Genomic DNA, 20,627 nt, shown 5'->3' with positions numbered 1-20,627 from the left:
TTTTTTTAAAAGACTGAAATTATTATCTCTTTTAATTAAATTGTTATATATAAAGACTGAAATTTAAGTAAATAATTTTTTTTAAGTGGCTAGAATATTTATCACTGAAGTTAATTATAATTAGTTGATTAGTGTGGTGGTGAAAATAAAATCTTTCTTTGCTTTTTTTTTTTTTTCATGAATCCGGGAACAAAAAACTAACGTAAGACGGAAGACCTTGTCTTTCAGAGGATGGAGAAAAGGAAATATGACGGTAACCGACGTCGCAAGGTCCGGCGGCATCCAAGGTGAGGATGAATGCCTTGCATTCGGAGTCAGCTGATCTGTCGTACTGTAATGAATGAATGCTTCTTATGATACAATACAGATCCTCATGTGCTTTCCAAAGCTTTCTGAGCTCCGAAGCTTTCTGATCAACCTCATTTATACGGCATGCTTTTTTTGTGGTCCGACCACAACCTTTACGTTAATCCACATGGAAAAAGAAAATGTGTAAACTGCAAATGAAGTCCCCTTCCTATCCTCATCATCGAGCCACAAGCGCAAAAGTTGGAAGGCTTTATTTTTGTTAATTATGTATGCATAATTAAAGAGAGTCAATTGCGTTCAATTGACTGTATGTGTAAGGTGCTGTTTCTTGCTTGTTCATTCTACACCTGGTAGAAACAAAGCTTAAGGCGGAATTTTAGACCTTTTGATGCCCCGAACTTGCTCTATAAATACTCTCTTATTCTCATTCTTTTCCATCTCGCCTCTGTCGTTGATATTGAAGCAGTCTGAAATCATCCATAGCAGAGGAAGAAAACAAAGGCTTGATTAGCATTGCAGATATTCAAATTTCAAAGAGATGGCTAAGCTCAAAGTCATCATCTTGTTGGCATTCTTCATCTTGCTTGTCACCATGGAAGTCGCCATTGCTGCCAGCGAAGGTGAAGGCCCTGGCAATGGCAATGGCAAAGGGCAGGACAATGGAAAAGGCAAGGAGAAGAATGACGAGGACAAGGTCAAGGACAAGAAGAAAGAAGATAAAAAGGAGAAAAAGCCAAAGAAGGAATCAAAAGATGAAGCATCCAATTACAAGAAGCTGTCGCCTCTGCCTTCGGGACAAGAACGAGCTTTCTGCCTTGCACAAGGATCTTGTTATTATAAGAGCCTTACTTGCCCAGCCGAGTGCCCACGAAGAAAACCCAAGAAGAACAAGAGGCAAAAGGGTTGCTTCATTGACTGCAGCAGCAAATGCGAGGCCACCTGCAAGTGTAAGTTCTATCTCTTCATTAACTTAAGCACTAAAATTTCAGGGACTAGGAAAAATTATTCAACCGATTAGAAATTTGTCTGAGCCTTGTACTAAAATATGAGATTTTTTTTTTTGGTCGGCAGATAGAAAAGCCAACTGTGATGGGTATGGATCTCTCTGCTACGACCCACGATTTGTTGGCGGTGACGGTGTCATGTTCTACTTCCATGGAGCCAAAGGTGGCGACTTTGCTATAGTTTCTGACGATAATCTCCAAATCAATGCCCATTTCATCGGATCTAGACCCCAGGGAAGGACTCGTGACTTCACATGGGTCCAAGCAATTTCTGTCATGTTTGACACACACACTCTCGTTGTAGCAGCGAACAGAGTGTCTCGCTGGGACGATAATGTCGATTCTTTGATGGTACAGTGGGATGGGGAGGCAGTGAGCATTCCTACTGGTGAAGATGCTGAATGGAAGAGTAACAGTGTAGAAAGAGAAGTGGAAGTGGAAAGAACAGATGAAGCCAATAGTGTGAGGGTGAAAGTTTCAGGCTTGTTAGAGATTGACATTAAGGTGAGACCCATTGGAGGAGAAGAAAACAGAGTGCACAATTATCAGTTGCCTGCAGATGATGCTTTTGCTCATTTGGAGACACAATTCAGATTCAAGAACCTTACAGATATGGTTGAAGGAGTTCTGGGTAAGACTTACAGGCCAGACTACGTGAGCCCAGTGAAGAGAGGGGTTCCCATGCCAATGATGGGTGGGGAGGACAAATACAGAACTCCTTCTCTGTTTTTACCTTTCTGCAAAGTTTGCAGGTTCCAGAGACCATCTGGGTTTGCTGCTGATGAAGGACTCCTCGCTAAATACTGATAATCTTTAAAACATGAAAATATATTCTTTGCCAGAAAAATAAGGGCGCCCAATATTGCCCACCGTCACTGTTCTCTTAATTAATATATGGATTGTGGAGATTTTATGTACTAAATATACGTAACAACCATCTGTTCATCTTTTGGCAATTCTTATTCTCATTGTTGTATTTATTCTTCCCAATAATGGAAGGTTTGATTATCCCAGTTTAAAATAATCCACCTGTTTTTGAGAAATAAATATTTCGTTATCATGTCTGAGTTGTAACTAATTCAGGAAAAACAAAACTGCAAATCAACAGGTTCAGGCCCAAAAAAGAAATCAGTTCAACAGTCGAAAGCCACAAAATGAAATACAGTGCAAGGGCATTGAAAGGAAAAAAAATATCGAATTAATCACTTCTTTTCTGGACGCTATTCGAATAATCAAACAAGAATCGCATAGTTTTCCGACACAAAGTGAAATCAAGGCACATCGAGTAAGAGTCCCATTTGGCTGCCCATTCTAACGCATCAGGACAACTTTGAAGCTACCACTTAAGTAGGGTTATTGAGTTTTATTTTATTTATAACCCATCAGTTGAAACTTTTTCTTCTTCCTTGCCTTCATTCTCGGCAAGTAAGATTAAACTGTTTTACACTTCTTTTCTTTTTCATGGTTGAATTCCTTTTTTACTTTGGCTATACTTAAAGAAGCACGTTAAATATATGGTTGTAGCTAGTGAAGGCTGGGAGCTGCGTGATTATGTACAAGCAGCCTCAACGGCCAAACTCTTTGCCACTCCTCTGCACGGATTGCCGAATATATCGACTGACACTCCAACACTACAGCTTCTTGATCCAACGCAGGCCTAGTGAAGTTCATTTGGGTTAGTCCAAAACTGAAAGTAAGAGATATGAATAGCAACTTATGAAGGGATACCAAGATGCTGACCTTGTGTAAAATGGAAAGTGCTCTTTTGCTGCTGCAGCGGCCATGGATGAAGTTCCCACAAGTCCCATGAGGGGTTCCAAAGCTAGCAAATTTAATGGAAGAGATAACCTGATCAGGATTAGGGCACTCGAGTGAAAGTACGGGCCCTAGTTTTCTTCCTGATTCCGCGTCTGTATTCCACGAGCCTACAGGTGGTGGGTGAGATTCTGAAACATGCGCGCACAGGCTTTCTATCTGCTTTGTGGCAAAAGTTATTAGAGTTGGATCGCCTCCAATTTCCTCAAACAACACAAAAATGTTACCACTTGGACGCAACCACGAGCGAGGTACATGGTATCTGCATCATTGGTGTCACCAATGAGAAATAGTTACATATCTAAGTTATCTACTCCCTTCATCCCTAAGATTAATCGAATCACACAAACTAATAAAAGCCAATTATTTAATTAAAAATATAGCAACATTTCAATTTTGCCCCTAATTATTGTAAATAAAAAATGAATCTTTTTTTTCAAAGTAAATTAAAAAGAGTATTTATCTTTTTTTCTTTCCCATTTAATAAGGGTATAATGGTCCATTTATTAAAAAATATACAAACAACCTCTTATATTTAGAGACAAAAAAAAAATTTAGAAAACCTCTTGTACATAAAAACGGACGGGGTAATCTAGAATGATTAAAACTTACAATGATTGTGATGGCTTTCCACAATTTTTGAGACATTTGTTGGAATTATAAGCTCCTCTGTAGTTGCAGGCCTCATTGCAGCCACTCTTTGGAGCAATATATGCGGGCCAGAATCGACCTATGCTTTGTCCATTTACCCAAGCCTCACCTTTACCCATACCCGTGAAGTCAATTGCTACTGGTTTATTGCCAGAAGGAGCAGCGAAGTTTGTCTGCTCCAACATATATTGCAATTAGACACAGCAATAAGGGTGTCATAAAGAGCGGTGAAGCAATTTAATGCTTATTAACATGAGCCAATCACTGCATTATCTAGTTACAAGAGAACCATAAAGTCAAAAACTTTAAAATGCTTGTCACCAATCAAACATATACACTAGCCAATGAGGTTATGGGGTTTTCAGTATCATAGATTCATAGTTGCAAAAATTGTGAATGATGGGTGATAGAGAAAGAAAAATATAAGGGGAAGATTAGCCAAGACTTGAAATTCCGTCCCCTTCTGGCCAAAAAAAAAAAAAAAAAAATCCGTTCCCTTCTCTTTTCTGGCATCATTGGTTAAGAATCGCAATTAATCATATGCCTGAACTTTTAATCTTTCCTTTATACATGAATTTCACTCAAACTAAATTACACACTGAGACATGCTTTCATGCTCTCACCCAAGCAAGAGTGAACCAAACAGGTCCCAAAACACTGTGTATGCTTAAGCTATCAAGGGAATTAGCTGATGAATATGAGAACTTAACAATATATATCTGCAGACAGACATTATTGGTTGTATATAAAATGCGGACTAGTCTCATGTATCTGAAAATGCAAGAAATAATCTGTGGCCAGATATAAAGCACGGCCAATTATAGGAGGCAACCATGTCTCATTGTTCCAACCACCAGGCAAGTAAGATTACCTTGTACCAAGTCAATGGTTGATTCTTAGGTAAGGTAGACTGTGAGTTCCAGTTTCCAGAACTACCATCAGAAAGACCTAATTGTTCACCTTGAAGACCAACCTGTATCCAAGAGTCATGACAACAAAGTGCTGTCTCAGGCATTGATGAACGAAGAGGTAAAAAGATGGAAGTTTCAAACTATTCAAATCAGTTCCTTAAGTTGGTAACGTTGATTTTTTTAGCATATCAATTGAGTCAATCAATTTAATGGAACTCTTTTGTTTCTTGTTGCTCCAGATAAATGAGCAAAAACAAATGTCGTTCTGAGAAAAGCTTCTGCAGAGGTTTTATCTTTCTCTCAGACTCTTTCCTGCATCTTTTTCTTCATTCCTAACCAGAAATATTCTCCGACATGCATCATCAACCGCAAACTTTTAGAGAGTTAAACCCATTCATTTTTTAAGGTAATAAAGTAAGAATAATCTTGCCAAGTTAAACGGACTGTTAAGTTTTTTATTCCCCTATCAGGGACGAATGTTTTGCTACCACTTCAGCATAAGCAGAAAGAAAGGAATAGGCTTTTGGTTAAGCTGAGAGGAACCTGATATGTCCACTGCTGGGAGGAGAGATCAAGAGTGCTCCCATTTTTCAAACCGTTCAATCTAACAGGGCCAGTTATTCCAGCACCCCATGTGTCAAAAAAGGCTCCATAGTTCTGCCGTGTGCAAGCAAGGTTCACATTGATTTATGTAGCATTAAGAAATGAAAAATAATAAGCCAATGCATGTTGCAAATGAAGTTTTATGTTTCAACCTGAAGTCCCACAGTTAGACTCAGGAGATCAATAGTGTTCTTCCCAGCCACAAGAGTTACAGGAACATCCAACTTTTTGGCAGCATCACGGACTCCACTCCCTGAAAAGTTTGCAATAATGTCATGGATTGGTATTTCTATTTCTATATAATTCGTAGAAAGTTTAATTGAAGAAAATCTATGAGCAATCTAGGAAGGCACATCCAAGAATGATAGACCCAGACCATCCCAAATTATTTTTTTGGCTGGAATACTATGCCAAATTTTGAGAGACAACAAATATACAAAATTACTGCCATGTTAGTTCTCATTGCTTTCAATGTTATTTACCTGCAAGCTTCCCATTGATAAATGCATGGAGGGCATGACCAAGTGATTCGATGTGAAGGACAGTTTGAGGCCCACCATCATCATCAAGATCAATGCTAAAAAAAGTAACAAAAAAGGAGAAAAATAGCATCATGGAGAGGATGATTATGGGTTAGGAGGTAGCTGCGTAAACTAGAGGCCAGTTTACCTCAATGAGTACCACAAATAGTCACTTCTATCTGCTGTTGTATTTATTTGCTCCAGTAATCCAACTTTTGAGAATTCATCATCTTTTGAAATACCTACTGTTTCACTTGTCCAACTCCACCCGGAACTAGAACCTTCTAAAGAATCACTGTCTTCTTTGAAAATTTCTCTCGTGAAGCTTGAAATGGTAGAGAGAGAATTAACCTATCATGCGGAGAGTTAGAACTTTATTCCATGCCCTTCTTGGACTAGCAAAGAACATAAAGGTATCTTGACGGTTGCCAGAATAATAGCAATATAAATATTGAATGCAATTTTTAAAATACGTTCAGCCAACTGGACCATCGATTTTAGTTAGGTGGATCATCATCGTCACATTTGTAGCCAAAGGATCAGCCATCAATAAGACAAAGTGACCACGGAACTGAAGTTGATGAAGCAAACCTTTGCAGTATTGAGCGCTACATTCTTGCAGTCTGGTAAAATGCTCACAGACCAGGCAGGCAAGTGATAGGAATTGCCATTGAAATTTACTGTTGCATCAGATGAGGTGCCCACATTGGCAAGAAACGCAGCACACGTAGATCCTGCCCGGTAAACTGCAGCCTGGATTTAAATAATAAAAGTTGTATATTAATATAGAAACAAAAGATTAAAACTTTCTAAATCTAACAAGGGAAAGCAACATGCTGCCACAATCACTAAACTCTCAGGATCTTGTAAAGGAATGGGACTGTAGAAAACCATGAAAATGGCTCACCACATATAGAGATAATTATGCCAAAACTTTAAAGTCCAAACATAGCATCTCCAGGACAGAAACTTACATATTTGAATAAAAATATAATTAAGTTTATCCAGATACTGTATTATTATGCAAGAGGCATGAGCAAGCTAATTTAATAGGACCAATAATTCCAATAAGGACCACATATACCTCTAGATTTGGACCAAGCGATTTAATTTGGGGATCAGTGGCTATCAACGCTTCTTCACAAAGCATTATGGCCTTATGCACATCTTTGAGGTGTCCCCACTTCGGCTGTCTCACAATTCCTGCACCATGCAATTAAGATATTTTTGGTTATCACAAATAAAACCTGTCAACACCAATTTTCGTCCGTGTGAACAAGAAGCATATTTGCTGTATGTACTGAACTGTTTCTTTTTGGTAGTATAAATGTGATGCCTATAAAATGTCAATAATAACACTGCAACAGAAATGAAAGATTCCAAATTTCCATCAAAAGATTGATCATGGAAACTAGAAAATCTGCGTACCATACTCATCAATTGGTGCATCGTAATCATAACTTGTTGAGATGAATGGTCCGCCAGAAGTTCGGTCAAAGTTAGTCCCACCATGGTACTGTTTCAGAGCAACCAAAAAATTATGGCATAAAATTACTACCTTCGTTAGTTCAGCCTGTTTTATCTTTAAGTGTCTATCATATATGAACATAATTCCATGTAAGGATGCATTACCATATAATAATTTTGTAATGTGCCCCCTCGTTGGAAAAACCGTGCCACAGCAAATGCAAGATCTTCTACAGGTCTGTAGGGAACTGCACCACCAAATGATCGAAACCTACGAATCCAAAGAAAAATAGGGTAAAATTAGGAAGAGAATGCACAACCCTCAAGATCAAATTTGGGAAAAAATGCTCACCATCCACTCCAATTCTCAGTCCAAAATTTTGGTTTCTGGTTAGAGTTTGGTGTGAATTGATCACAGTAAAATCCATTGCAAGTGTTAATCTGTGAGCAATGAATATGTCAATTAAGTAACATGTAGACGGAATCACAGAATAATAAGATACCTCCATTCAGGAAGAAACACAAACTACTAAAACGTAGGCTTCAAAGCAGTTGAAGAGAATAGATGAAAGGGAACTTACAATGGGGTCCGGAGCATCTGCTTGCTGGCACATGACCCAGGGAACTCCCGTATTGAGTGACGTGGCCATTGCAGCTGCCCACTTGACGTAAGGTTTTGCAGCAGGACCATAGCGAGGCTCAATGTCTCCGTTACCATACTCATTTTCAATCTAGCATTAGAGAGTACTCATTATCTCATAGTAACTAGTTTGCATAGGGTAGCAAATATTATCCACAAATCATAATATATGCCTATATTGAACTTGCCTGAGATAATATAATAGGTCCTCCCTGAGACGCATAGAGTTTCTCTTGCTTCATCAAGTCCACAATTTTAGCAGTAAATCGTTGCATTTCTCTCTGAAAGCAGAGTACGTGGTGGCGACGTGAACAACAATTTAACCAAACAGCAGGATGACGGGAGAGAAAAATGAATTACCTTGAATGGTTCATTATCAGTACGGAACTGAATTCCAGGAATAAAATGCAACCAGAGAGGGAAACCGCTGTCGAAAAGTTAAACTATTTATGAAATTATGAAGGAATAGACTGAAAAAGGATAGAGAGAGAGAGAGAGAGATTGTCAGTTTACCCGTAGTTCCATTCAGCGCATACGTACGGACCAATTCGTAGATGCACGTATAGACCTGCTGCTGCTGCTAACTTCACAAATTTCACTAGATCGTTCCCGCCTTCAAAGTTATACTGCAATATATCTAATCCATCGTTACTCTGATATAAAAGATATTTTAGAGAAAGAAACGGCCAGTGCTTTCAACTTTGATGTCTATAAGAACCCCTTAATTAAATTTAAAAGACACAATTGAGTTGAGGAGCGTTTCTTCTTTCTGTTTTCTGCCACTGGTAAGTAGTTGAGCAAACTAACAAGTGTCAGAATTCAGATGTATGAAGCAAGTAAAACAATATGAAAATGGTAACCAAACCTGGCCTCGCACTGGTTCGTGCTTGTTCCAGAACACATATGTTTCAATCACATTCAGTCCTCCGTCTTTGGATTTCTGAATAAGGTCCGGCCACATCTGAAACAGCAAATTCACCATAGTTAAGTTCCAGACTCAAGACACAGAAAGATAAGGCAAGCATTTCAAAGAGACAGAGACACGCACCTCGGGAGTGCTGCGAGGGTAATGAATGGAACCAGAGATGAGGATACGGCGCTTGCCGCCGATGAGCAATGCACGGTGGTCGTACGTGACATTGGCGCAAAACGACGTGTAGGCTAGAATGCCTATGAACCAAAAGAAAAGAAATAGAATCCGTGTCGCTCTCATGGCCTTTTTCAGGGTTCCCAGAGAACGAAATACCAAAACCCACGGAGGGGGAAGAACAATGATTCCCTTTTGCTTCTTGTATTTAAAAGCCCCAAATCTTTGTCAAATACACTCCTTTTCTCTCCGTCAAGTAAATGGCAAAAAGAAGGTAATGGGTTTAGAAAACAGTTACAGCAGATTGCTTCCCCAAAAGAATGCTTGGCTTGATCTGCCACTGCCTTTTCCTTTAAATAAGTGTAAAAAATGTTGCTTAGGCGCTAAAGGGAATCATAAGAAGAAGTAGAGGCAAGAGTTTGCAGAGAAGGAAGGGCACGCCACCTCAATTAATATCTTATGAAATGGGAAAGCATGTCAGCGTCATTATCGTCTTCCTCAGCTGGTTTCTTGTCTTGTTAGAGCAGAGCTTACAAGTTCGTGAGCTCACCAAGTTACTGCTTCGGCTTGTTTTCTAGTAGCGAGCATTTGTCAATTTCTTGAAAAGGAGGGAAGAGGAAGGATTGGGTGTGGGTCGGAGCACGCAAAAACGGGGGACTTCCTAAGTTTTGTCAGCAATTGCGGTGGTGTGAAGTGTGAACTGAGGAATTTACTAATGTTTAGAGGTGAACTTAGCGAAGAAGATAGAAAATTGAAAATCGAGGGAAGCTGCACATATTAATCGTGCAGGAGACAGGTGCAACGTATTAAAAGCCTTTAGAATGCTCAATGGTTGCGTTCAGTGCTGGTCCTCGTCAAAAGTGAAATTGACTCTGGTGTTGTGAGGGTACAAGGAAGCTGTGGTCTTCATTTTCTTTCTTTTTTTTTTTTGCTTTTTTGGTGTTTAAACTTGGTAAAAATTTTAGAAGATGAAATTTGAGAGTAAACTAAACAAAAAGGACATGGTTGCTTCATAAATACGGAGACTTTTGATTAATAAGAGGAAGGAAAAAAGGGCACGTGGCAGTACGTAGTAGAAACGCGAGCAGGTTTGATGGACAAACAACTACTGAATGGGTGTGAGGTCGGTGCGAATGCGCGCGTGCTGTAGCTAGTACGAGTCTCGTTCTCATCATGAGGTATCGCACTTGTTCCTCTTTCTTTTTTGGAATTGTTCGGTTCTGATTTTAATCACACTTACTTATTGTATTATCTTTTTATTAATTTTTTGCTATTTTACCCTTCTGTAAATTATTATAAGTAATTAATGCATTATAGTTAATGTGGTCTTTACTTTTGATTATAGTAAATTTACAAAAGTTACTAACTCTATACATCTTTAATGAACATGGGATAGTTAAAATGGATTTATATTATGGATCATGGGATCACATTAACTATAATGCATTGATTATTTATTTATAAATTTAACTATATGTGAGAGTTAGATGAAAAAAAGAAAGTATTGATGCTTTAAATATTACTTTCTCTATTTTTATATATAAAATATTTTTGATTGAATAAAAGTTTATTATTTAATTAAAATCATAATAATTTTTCAGCTTTGCTCATTATAATGTCATAATTAATATCATGGTATATAAATCACAAAATTAATATCTCTTCCATTTTTTAAGATAAAAATAAGATTATCTAGTTACTCAAGTATCATGAAATCCTTTATGTTTATAGATAAAATAAATTTGTAGAAAGTATCCTTTATACACACACATGGATAGATGAAGCATTATACAGGACTCATGTCTTAAAACTAGATAAAGAAAATAATTTACATTGTACACAGGCGGGGAGGCCAGTACAGACTGTGCAGTAATTGAAGTGTCACAAGCGAAGTCAACCATGTCATAGATGTGGGAGTGAAATCTCGGACGGTTGGTTTTAGTGGGAGAGAAGGGGTGGGGATTGAAGAGGTCGTGCATGTGAGCAAAAGTTAATTGGTTTCAGATCTGTTGGTGCCAAGGCCAAAATGACAAAGAGGAACGCTTGTCGTTTCCTTTGCTTTTCATCGGGAACAAAGGCTTCTTTGTAATTCCACATTGATTCATCCTGTCCACGCACCCGCTTTCTTCTTCCCTTTTTTTATGGTCCCAATCTACGTTTGCTTCTGATTGGGGCGTCCTTTGATTATTGTGATTGTCATTACATGCTCCAATATGCTTGGCCCCTTCAAAACGACATTAGTTCCCCGTAGTTAATGCTATGTTCGGATAAGATTTCAGTGATTCAGATCTCAGATTGGATCTTAAAAACTCATTAAAAAGGTTGAAAAGATATTTTGATAAAAAAATAGAAAAAAAAAAAACCTTTTGGTCCTGAAGTCCATTTACATGGAAGCTTAAAATATAGCAAGTTTCTGGTTTCAGCTTTTGATTTAAAAAAAAAAATCAGTATTCAACTATAAATCATATTATATTCACTAACTTTTAATAATTTTTATATAACTTTTAATCCAAGCACATCCTTATAGGTATAATTATTTTGAAACTAGGAAGATATAATTTAAACATAAATATTGTTATGAACAAACCGGTTCAATTGGTGAATAATTTGACTCATACATATAACATTATAAAATTAAATCTTGCTCTTGATATAAAGATCTTGTTAGTAAGGTGCAATATAAGTATTTTTTACAAGCGCATTTAAGCATGCTTTGGTCCTAATAAGCTGTGGAATCTAAGTCACTTAAATTTTTTATTATAAAAACATAAATATTGTTTGGAAAAAATCCAAGTTATTCTTATTAAATATAGTATTTTTTTAAAACATATTTCTATGCAACTTTTATGCTGCTCGTAAAAACTATTGATGGGTAAAATAAAAAATAGTTAATAATCAAATTTTTATACAAAGTAATTTATAAAAGGGACTATTGATTTTTTTTAGACAGCGATGACTCGTCTATGGAAATTGGAGGGAGTACTAATTTTAATGTCAAGATGATGCAATGGAGCGAAAACCTGCTCCGTGATTGAAGATTCAAAGATGTTAGAGATGGTTGTTGACTTGTTGGTTCTGGTTGTCTTCCACAACGAAACCTTGACCTAATTGCCACCTGAGAGTTTAGGACACAGGACACAGACTGATCCGCGAAATTTTTATATCTGATTCTGATTTTTTTTTTCCTGGTTAGTTTGCGATCTGTTTGCTTTTTTTTTTCTATTCTTTATTTTTTGTTTAATTTATAAAAATTTATCTTTGTTTTCCTTTTTATTCTGGTCTTCTTTAAAAAACTGAGAGACTTGGTCTCATTGGGTTTGGAGATATGGAAAATTATTTAATTTGAGCGGAAAAATACAGAATATATTATTATATTTATTAATAGACGAGAAAGTGAATTTATTAAAATAATGCTTATACAAGAGAATTTTCCTAGCATCGTCGTTGTATAGCAATACCAAACTAGAGTCGAAGAGATTGATTCGGCTGTGCAGGATGGAGTCTACTGTTACGTTGAGTGTCTCTGGACGATCACAAAGCTGCTTCATAAATGTGTGGGTCTCGGTTTCTTACCCCCCAGCGAATGGCGTCACCCGATTCTCTAGCAATGCTGGACATCCACATTCATTTGGACCATTACACTGCTTTTACATTTTTCTCAACACTGCTCCTTTCTTACAATCGTCCTTTACAATAATTTATCAGAATTTTATGGTGATTTTACACTTGTTTTCATTCATTTGGCATATTGTGGTTTACATGTTTGATGTTATATGATGTAATCTTCTGCGGATTCACACTCGATGTGGAGACTCTATTGCAAATGTGGAAACACAGATAAAATTGTGTGCATAAGTTAAATAACGGCTGAAAAATAAGCCAAGCCCGTCAGACAACAAATTAAATTTGAAGCTTCGCATGGGCCCTGCGGCAAATTTAATAACCTCCTGCGAAATCTTCAGTTATTTCACATATATCTAGGGGGTGGGTGTGGTGTGTGTTAAGAAGAGTTTCACCCTGCCTAGCAAGCTGCACTCCACGATTCCACTTCCTCAACAATCGCTGACACGTTTTGGTTTCGAAGCACTACAAATCAGGAGTGGGAAAGGGAGATGTGGATGAGATGATAGTGTCGGATTCCCCAAATCCCTATCTGTATGTATTATAGTACCTCAACTTCAAGATCTGCCACTACTTAAATTACTGTATTCACGAGTGCTAGAGACCATGACGTGGAACAAGAAGATTCGAGTTGAAGGGCCCATCCTAGCTAGAAAGTAGAACCTGCATTATTATCGTGCATGCTCATAACTAAGATATGATCTTGAAGATCGTGATCTGCCACCTAATTACGTGGCTCAATCGCCTTACTATCCAGTGTCAGGTATACAAGAACACGCACGTGGAGTGAGGACCATTATTGAGCTATATTTATCACCCACGCCTAATGAAGAACAGGAACTGGAAGCCAGGAACTGGGGTCATACTGAAGCATAGGTGAGAGAGAGAGTTCAATAAAACTGGTTGCAGGTTCTTAGTAGTCAACTAAAAATTAAACTTATGGACTCGACCGTCCAAACCTTCCACTTGCTGGATTCGCCGACAACAAACAAAATAGCAAAATCACCACCGGAAATTGGGTTTAGAAGAATGGATTAGTGCCTCACAATCGTCCTAAATTAAGATTCAAATTCTCATTTTATTTTGTAAATATTTTATAAAAAAAGACATTATTTTTATTTGGTTGTAATAATAAAAAGGTGATTATTAGTTAATTATTTTTAAATTTTATGATATTTTTCTTGGTTTCTGTTTTATAAAAATATTTTTTATTTAATTATTTTAAAAATTTAGGTCATCTTTGTGTATTGCATTTAAAGTTTAGATCTAATAGCATTGTAGATCCTAAAATTATTTATTATGTAAATTATTCTTTCAACTTTTAAAATTATATAATTTAGCCTACTATTAACAAAAGTTAATTTTAACCATTAGTTGATCAAAAATTAATATAAAATGACATTAACAATTATAGAAAGGACAAAAAAAATTTTGTCCTTGTATTACATAAAAAAATCTGACCATTAATTTTGTTTAATTTTTTAATGTGTATATCTAATGGTTCACATAATAATACCACGATAGGTGAAGTTTTAAATAAAACAATACCACGAGATTACATATAGTTTGAAGATCATTATAGGTTTTTTGATAAGACCAGTTTTTAATTAGTTTTGATGTTTTTTTTTTTTTTACTTTTTCTCTATTTTTCTGTCATGCCCGGAAGTTGTCCAATTTTCTAAAAATTGTTGTAACCGAAATGCTCAGCTTATCGAATAGGTGGTTTTTGACCGTTCGATTCGATATTCAAAACAATGATAGACACACACACGTGGCATGTGTAGTGAATTCTGGGAGAGATGTATGTATGAACTTTCGCACCATTCGTGGCTAAACAGTAAACTCTTTTCCTTGGCCAAACCTTTCACTTGTTGATTCCCCAACAACAAGCAAAATAACAAGAATCACCACCTGAGATTGGGTTTGGAAGAATGAATCAGCGCCTCACAAAATCAGCGCCTCACAAAATCCTAGTTGAGGTTCAAATTCTTGTGAAAATGTGTTACGGTTAGTGTTTGACCGTGCTTCAAATATGATTGTTTTTAATAAGAGAATGCCTATAAATGACAAAAAAATAATAAAAATAAATTAATTGATTCTATATTCTTACTTTTGGCTTGTTTGAGAGTGGAATTGGCATGGGAGAAGTGGAAGTAGAAGTGGAAGCAAAATTTCTAGAAATGAAATGTTTGATACACAGGAAGTCATTTTCTAGAGAACCTAGTTTCATTAAAAAATGGTGGAACTCAATTCCTCAATTACTTCCTTTCTTATATGCCATCTTTACCTTTTGCTTATCCTACAACTCTTAGGTGTTCACCGATAGAAACATTCACCGACAATGACACTATAAAGGTGTAATGGGCTTGACCGGTTATAGCACCTCCCAACCAAAACCATTAGTGATAGTATTTCAAGCACAATTGAGGATACGTCATTAATGTTGTGGTACGGAAGTCAGACTTATTCAAGAAATTAGAGTTTAAGAGGCTAACAAGCAGTTCTTCACTGCATTGAAATCCACCAGCAAATTTATAGGTGGCAGCTCTTGCCCATTCTAGATAACATCGGAGAGAGAAGGACTTGATGAGATAATCATAAACATAGAGAGTGGGTGAAGAGACAATTACTAGATCGCAAATTAAAAGCATGAAAGTAAAAGGAGTGGGAGAAGAGAGTAACACTTCATGTTTAGATGGGACTACCTAAAGCCATTTCGTGTGGGTGGAGATAAAAGGAAAGTCATAGAACCATCTTGAAGAGAGAATTTGAGGTAGACAATGGAAGTTCTTGGGTGTCCAATTTTTTGAATTCAATTTGATAGCATTTTTGGTTTTCAATAAAACATATTTTATTTTTTGTGTTTGATAATAATCATTCCAACTTTCATTGTATTTTTACGGCAAAGTTTCGTCTTTATCGAAGAAGGTGAGTGTGACCTCCAGCAACGACAATCAACAATCACAAGCTATGGATTTAGGTGTGGTTTTTTAAAAAGGCAAGGACACATTTGTAACTTCACATTAAATATAATTATTGATTAAGATAAATTTCACACTTCCATCTGTATATCAAATAAATTTTTTAAACCATTTCTTTTTTTATGTCCACTTCTATTTCCACCTCAGTTTCCGCTTCCGCTTTCACAAAAAATAATTCTCTGTACCAAATGAGGCATTAGGGTTCATCTGTTTAAAATTTAAAATAAATAATTTTAAATTTTTTAAAAATAAATTTATTTTGTAAATATTTTACAAAACCAATACATTGTTTATGTTTAGTTATAATAGTAAAAAGATTATTATTAGTTAATTATTTTAAAATTTTATGATACTTTTCTTGACTTTTGTTCTATAAAAATATTATTTATTAATTATTTAAAATTTTAGGATATCTTTCTGTATTACGCATTTTTAAAATATTAGTATATCTCATCTATTACTGCATCAGTTATTTTTAAGAACTACTCAAAATAATTAAAATTTATTTTTTAAATTTTAATTATTTTTAAATGTTTAAAAAATATTATAAAATTTAAAATATATTTCAAAAATAATTAATTTTTAACAAAATAAATTGAAACAAACGAATATTAATTAAATAAAATAATTGGCACATTGTAGAGAAATTGCAGGGATCAAGTGAGTACGATTACCTTTTTTTTTTTTTTTGTGCCCGCCCAGTATCTTGGAACATTTGAATATTCTGAGTTCTTTGTTTACCCCATCTAATCTAGACTAATTCGAATCCTTGTATAAGTGGGACTCTTTTTAAGGAAATTTTGTGGGTATCGTTAATAAGATACACTTTATACGCTCAATTGTGTTGCTGTGTATCTTGAGACTCAACTCAAGTTTTTAGATTAAACTGTCTAAGCTCCGAACATTGCCACCGGCTGATCAATATCTTGGACCAATTACCATAATGGGCTCCATCCACATGGCCCAAAATACTTCTTGTCCTTAGCAGCGTCCCAGCAATGAGCTCAATCCAAAAGGCTGAAAATAGTTCTTGTCCTTTTCGGGCTTTGACTTTTTCTTTAATTTTTTTTTTTTAAAAGAAAGAAACTGAGAGTCAGAGAGGCCGCGGCTTCCGCTCGGAACAGAAAAGTGAAAAACCGAAAACCCTTATGCGGCGACGTACTCGATGGCTTCTTCCAAAAATTCGAAGACCGAACAGAAAAGCGAAGCAGCAAGCAGCTTCAAAACAGCGAAGAAAGCCGCTAAGCCCAGAAAGGAGAAGAACTTGAACAAGAAAAACAAGAGCAATAAGAACAAACTTGGCAATTCTAATGTGAAAGAGGAAGACAGAGAGATCGTTGTTCCTTCTTCCAGCACCGGGTCCCGTGAAAAAGCCCAAGAAGAAGGGCGTCAGGATGACAAGACTGAGATCACAAATGGGCGAACCAGTGCAACGAAACCCAAAAAAGACAGAGTCAAAGGAATCAAGCACGACGACGAAGATGAAGCTGAAGGTAAAGGAGACGCTAAAGGCAACGTGTTTCCCATGAATCGTATTCGAACGATTATTAGGGGCCAAGATCTTGATTTGCGTATTTCCCAGGAAGCTATATTTGTCATCAACAGAGCCACAGTAATTTTTTTTTCTACCACATCTTTTTCGTTCACCCTTTAACTGTCACCTCTGCTTCTAAATTTCATAACTTTTGAACTCGTGAATTTGTGATCAACATTTTATGAGGCCACCCTAACTGCCAATTGTGGTTGCAGGAGATGTTACTTGAACAATTTACGCGAGACACTTATGCTACCTGTGTTCGGGATCGAAAGAAATCTCTTGCTTATAAACACCTATGTAATTTTCCTCCTGTGCCTCCCTTGCTAATTATTCATTGCTGCTGACCATTTCTTTTGAGTTATTATGGTCCAAAGGCACTTGTTTTCCTTCCGAAGACATCGTAGCATAATCATTATCTGCTTCTCTTTTAACAACAACGGCTTCTAAATAGTTTTAAGTTATTTGGAAAATTAAACCCAAATATTTGTTTATGAATTATTGGGGACACAATTTTACCATCTTCGTACCTACTTTGAAGTTGAACTACCCCAGTGAAGCTCCTTGCCATTTGTTGTTCAGGGATGATACTCTTTTTTGGGGTGGGAAATGGGAGGAGAGGGCTGAGCAATCCTAATATTCATAGTCATACTTTTGAGTCTAGGTTGGGTTATTCTGTGTACCAAGGTCTTTTGGAATAATTGTTAAAATCTGACCCTGTTCTATGATTAAGCATGTTTTGCCAATCTTGTACAAGAGGATTATATGCAAACAACCATGTCATTTCAAATCCATCAATAGCAGATAGTGGAAGCTCTCTCCAAAAAGTGTAGATTTAGGCATCTAGAAAGCAGAGAAACCTTCAGTTAGATCTATCTTTTTTACTGTTTCTCCTTTACAGCAATTAAACGCCATCTTCTTTCCATCTGTTGCCTGCATTCTATCTGGACATCTTCAACAGAACCAATTTCACACTATGTATTCATCGCCATCCTCTGGTTCCAGAAAGCAGAAAATTGAAGCCGATTTAGACTAGGTCTTAACGGTATGATGTTTTAGTAAAATCATCCAACTTCATCTATTTGAAGAAACATCTGCTCTTCTTCTGGACTACTTTGTCCCTTGAAGCTGTAACAGTGATTGCCAACTCTTGATGAGGGGAATATTGACAGCATTTTTTATGGGAGAAAATCAAAATGAAAAGAAAAGAGGATAACAAGGTTCAAGAGAGAAGAGGTGAGCACAATCTCACTCATAATTCGATGAATTTGGAACCATCTTTCAGTGGCTGCAAGCCTTTAGTTTTATTGATTCTTCATTGTAGCCTATTGGGGAGGGACATAAACTGAGATGGGGTGTGAGGTCAAAAACTCAATATACCAGACATGAAATTATTTTCGGCTGTTATGAAACCTGCAGCATTCACCATAAATCTTCATAATGTCATAACTTATTAAGATCCAAACTACTGTCGAATTTTATTTTTTTAATTCATTAAAATTGATTTCGGTGCTTTCATTTATGTCATTAAGCATTATCAAGTTTTTAAGACACCTGCTTTCGTTTTCAGCATCTGTTGTTAGTAAGCAGAGCAGATACGACTTTCTATCTGGTAATTTTTATTCATATCCCAGTGCCATTCTTACTGTAATTTACTGACATCTGAAAGTATAAGTTCTCATTGCTTTCTTTGCTTGAATTGACAATGTTGTGTATATTGCTCTTGCCTGTTCAGATTTTGTTCCAGAGAAAATAAAAGCGGAGGATGCATTAAGGGAGAGGAATTCTGGTGTGAATGTTGGTTAGAAATAGTGGAGCATGTAAATGAAGAATCCAAGCTTGTAATTTATCCTATCTTCTCACGTTCTGTATCATGGTGTGGATGCATTAATTATTTAATACACCTTTGTTTAGTGGATACATCTCTCAGTGCTTACATCTCTTTCAAAGTCCCAGGGGCTTCCTTTTTTTTCCCCCGGTATTCTTTTTTCAGTGACTACGTCGTGTACATGTGTATCATGTGATGGGCGGTTTGGATGTATATTTCATTGAAGGTCAAGTCTATTCACACGGTCAGTGGTATATTAAACTTCCCACGGTAGTTGTGTCACAATATATTTAATTGGTTTTCTGTTCATACACGGATTTGTTTGCTTGCTAGATCAATCTTCAGTATTGAGTCTATGCTTTTCTTCTTCTTGTCTTTATTGAGATGTACCTCTCTTAACAGCCGAGCACTAGAGTTGTCAAACGACATGGTGCTTTTGAATTGCTTATATTTGTAGCCTATATTTGGCATTTTCTTTTTTCGCATGGCTTTTGCAAATCCAATTTGGCTCGACCTTTTTTTTTTAAAAAAAAAAGCAAAACAGATCAATTTTATTAATATCATGAAAAAATATATTTCACACACTGATCCCTTGTAAAGAAAAAATAAAGCATCTAACAGTACAACCTATGAAAAGAAATAAAACAATAAACCTATGTTACAACCTATCAAAAAAACCAAACAAACAATAACAAACATATAAACCAATCAACATATACCTTTTTTCACAACAGCAACAGTGCCTTTGCCATGTTGATCCTTGATCAAAGGAGAAGCCAGAGAATGTGGTGGCTCAAAAAGCCATCCTTGCGTATGCAAGCCAATCAGCGGCACCATTCCTACCCCAAGCCACAAGGGCTAAGGAACAATTCATATTAGCATCGCATGGCTCAAAACTCACAACTTACCACACTTCTAGCCATTATCCTCTTGAATAACATCAGTCAATCAATTTCAATAACCACTTTGCCATCACTAAACAGGTCTTTAATCAGCAATGTTTCCAAGAGAGCCATATGCTTGACCATAAAAGCAGACTTAGCAAATTGTCACGGGCTAGCCTTTAGACTTGTGCGGCACTTAAACAATTTTCACTGGAAGTTGTTAAGTAAGCCTTTGTATGAAAGGAGGATCCTTGGCTAAGTTGAGGAAAGAGAAAGCTAGTGGGCAAAGGATACTTGAAAGAGAGCTTGGATAATGTGAGAGTAGTATTGCTTTGAGAACTCAAGAGTTGTGTTGCAAATGAGGAGGGGTGAGGTATTTATAGGCCTCCCCCTTGGATCTAGATATTTCCCATCTCCTTAATGGACGGTGGAGATTGAATTGATCCTACGATTATAATTCATTCTCTAGAATCCTCTCCTAGATATTTACAACAAATATCTAGATATTTAAATGGAAAGATCTAGTAGCAAATATTAAAATATTGAGGATAGAGTTGTGCAGACTTCTCTAGAATGTTCTTGCACTCTCTAGCACTCTTAAGGTTGCCCAAGAGCCTTCTAGAGAGTTCTGGAACGTTCCAGAGCTTCTTAACCTCATGAAAAATGATGAATCGTGACATTCTCCCTCACTTAATTTCGTGACCCCCTCGTCGTGCCTTCCTTCTTGTAATGTTGGATTTGATCGTTGAACTGCCACAGGAGGTCCTCTCT

At 36.7% G+C, this 20,627-nt stretch overlaps 3 protein-coding genes across 5 annotated transcripts; 2 read left to right on the top strand and 1 right to left on the bottom strand.

The window, feature by feature from the left end:
• The first annotated feature begins 266 nt into the window (after positions 1 to 266).
• Positions 267 to 2,337, top strand: LOC129314472 (uncharacterized). Its single transcript, XM_054957915.1, has 2 exons — positions 267 to 1,256; positions 1,381 to 2,337. Exons 1-2 carry the CDS (start codon positions 848 to 850, stop codon positions 2,118 to 2,120), a joined length of 1,149 nt encoding a protein of 382 aa, XP_054813890.1. The 5' UTR covers positions 267 to 847; the 3' UTR covers positions 2,121 to 2,337.
• Positions 2,338 to 2,488: 151 nt separating this feature from the next.
• Positions 2,489 to 9,774, bottom strand: LOC129314471 (beta-galactosidase 8). Of its 2 annotated transcripts, XM_054957913.1 has the most exons (19): positions 8,970 to 9,765; positions 8,787 to 8,882; positions 8,435 to 8,547; positions 8,282 to 8,348; positions 8,110 to 8,202; positions 7,863 to 8,012; positions 7,634 to 7,722; positions 7,447 to 7,552; positions 7,243 to 7,330; positions 6,899 to 7,017; positions 6,406 to 6,567; positions 5,963 to 6,165; positions 5,776 to 5,870; positions 5,446 to 5,546; positions 5,234 to 5,347; positions 4,651 to 4,752; positions 3,741 to 3,952; positions 3,054 to 3,390; positions 2,489 to 2,970 (listed from the first exon to the last, which is right to left on the bottom strand). In XM_054957913.1, the coding sequence occupies exons 1-19, from the start codon at positions 9,132 to 9,134 to the stop codon at positions 2,863 to 2,865; spliced, it is 2,520 nt and encodes an 839-aa protein (XP_054813888.1). In that variant the 5' UTR covers positions 9,135 to 9,765; the 3' UTR covers positions 2,489 to 2,862. The 2 variants fall into 2 exon arrangements, with proteins under 2 accessions (XP_054813888.1, XP_054813889.1); XM_054957914.1 differs by lacking the exons at positions 2,489 to 2,970; positions 3,054 to 3,390 and having other exon boundaries at positions 3,914 to 4,052; positions 8,970 to 9,774.
• Positions 9,775 to 16,703: 6,929 nt separating this feature from the next.
• LOC129314473 (DNA polymerase II subunit B3-1) lies at positions 16,704 to 19,212 on the top strand. Of its 2 annotated transcripts, XR_008594122.1 has the most exons (5): positions 16,704 to 17,222; positions 17,360 to 17,444; positions 18,046 to 18,380; positions 18,715 to 18,756; positions 18,880 to 19,212. XR_008594122.1 is itself a non-coding variant. In XM_054957916.1 (4 exons), exons 1-4 carry the CDS (start codon positions 16,776 to 16,778, stop codon positions 18,948 to 18,950), a joined length of 645 nt encoding a protein of 214 aa, XP_054813891.1. In that variant the 5' UTR covers positions 16,705 to 16,775; the 3' UTR covers positions 18,951 to 19,212. The 2 variants fall into 2 exon arrangements, 1 of the variants encoding a protein (XP_054813891.1); XM_054957916.1 differs by lacking the exon at positions 18,046 to 18,380 and having other exon boundaries at positions 16,705 to 17,222.
• Positions 19,213 to 20,627: the final 1,415 nt, after the last annotated feature.

This window comes from Prosopis cineraria, unplaced genomic scaffold (assembly GCF_029017545.1).
Source record: "Prosopis cineraria cultivar Desert tree isolate PC_DT_omini unplaced genomic scaffold, ASM2901754v1 PC6, whole genome shotgun sequence".
NCBI lineage: Eukaryota > Viridiplantae > Streptophyta > Magnoliopsida > Fabales > Fabaceae > Prosopis > Prosopis cineraria.
This window is presented reverse-complemented; position numbering and strand designations above follow the sequence as displayed.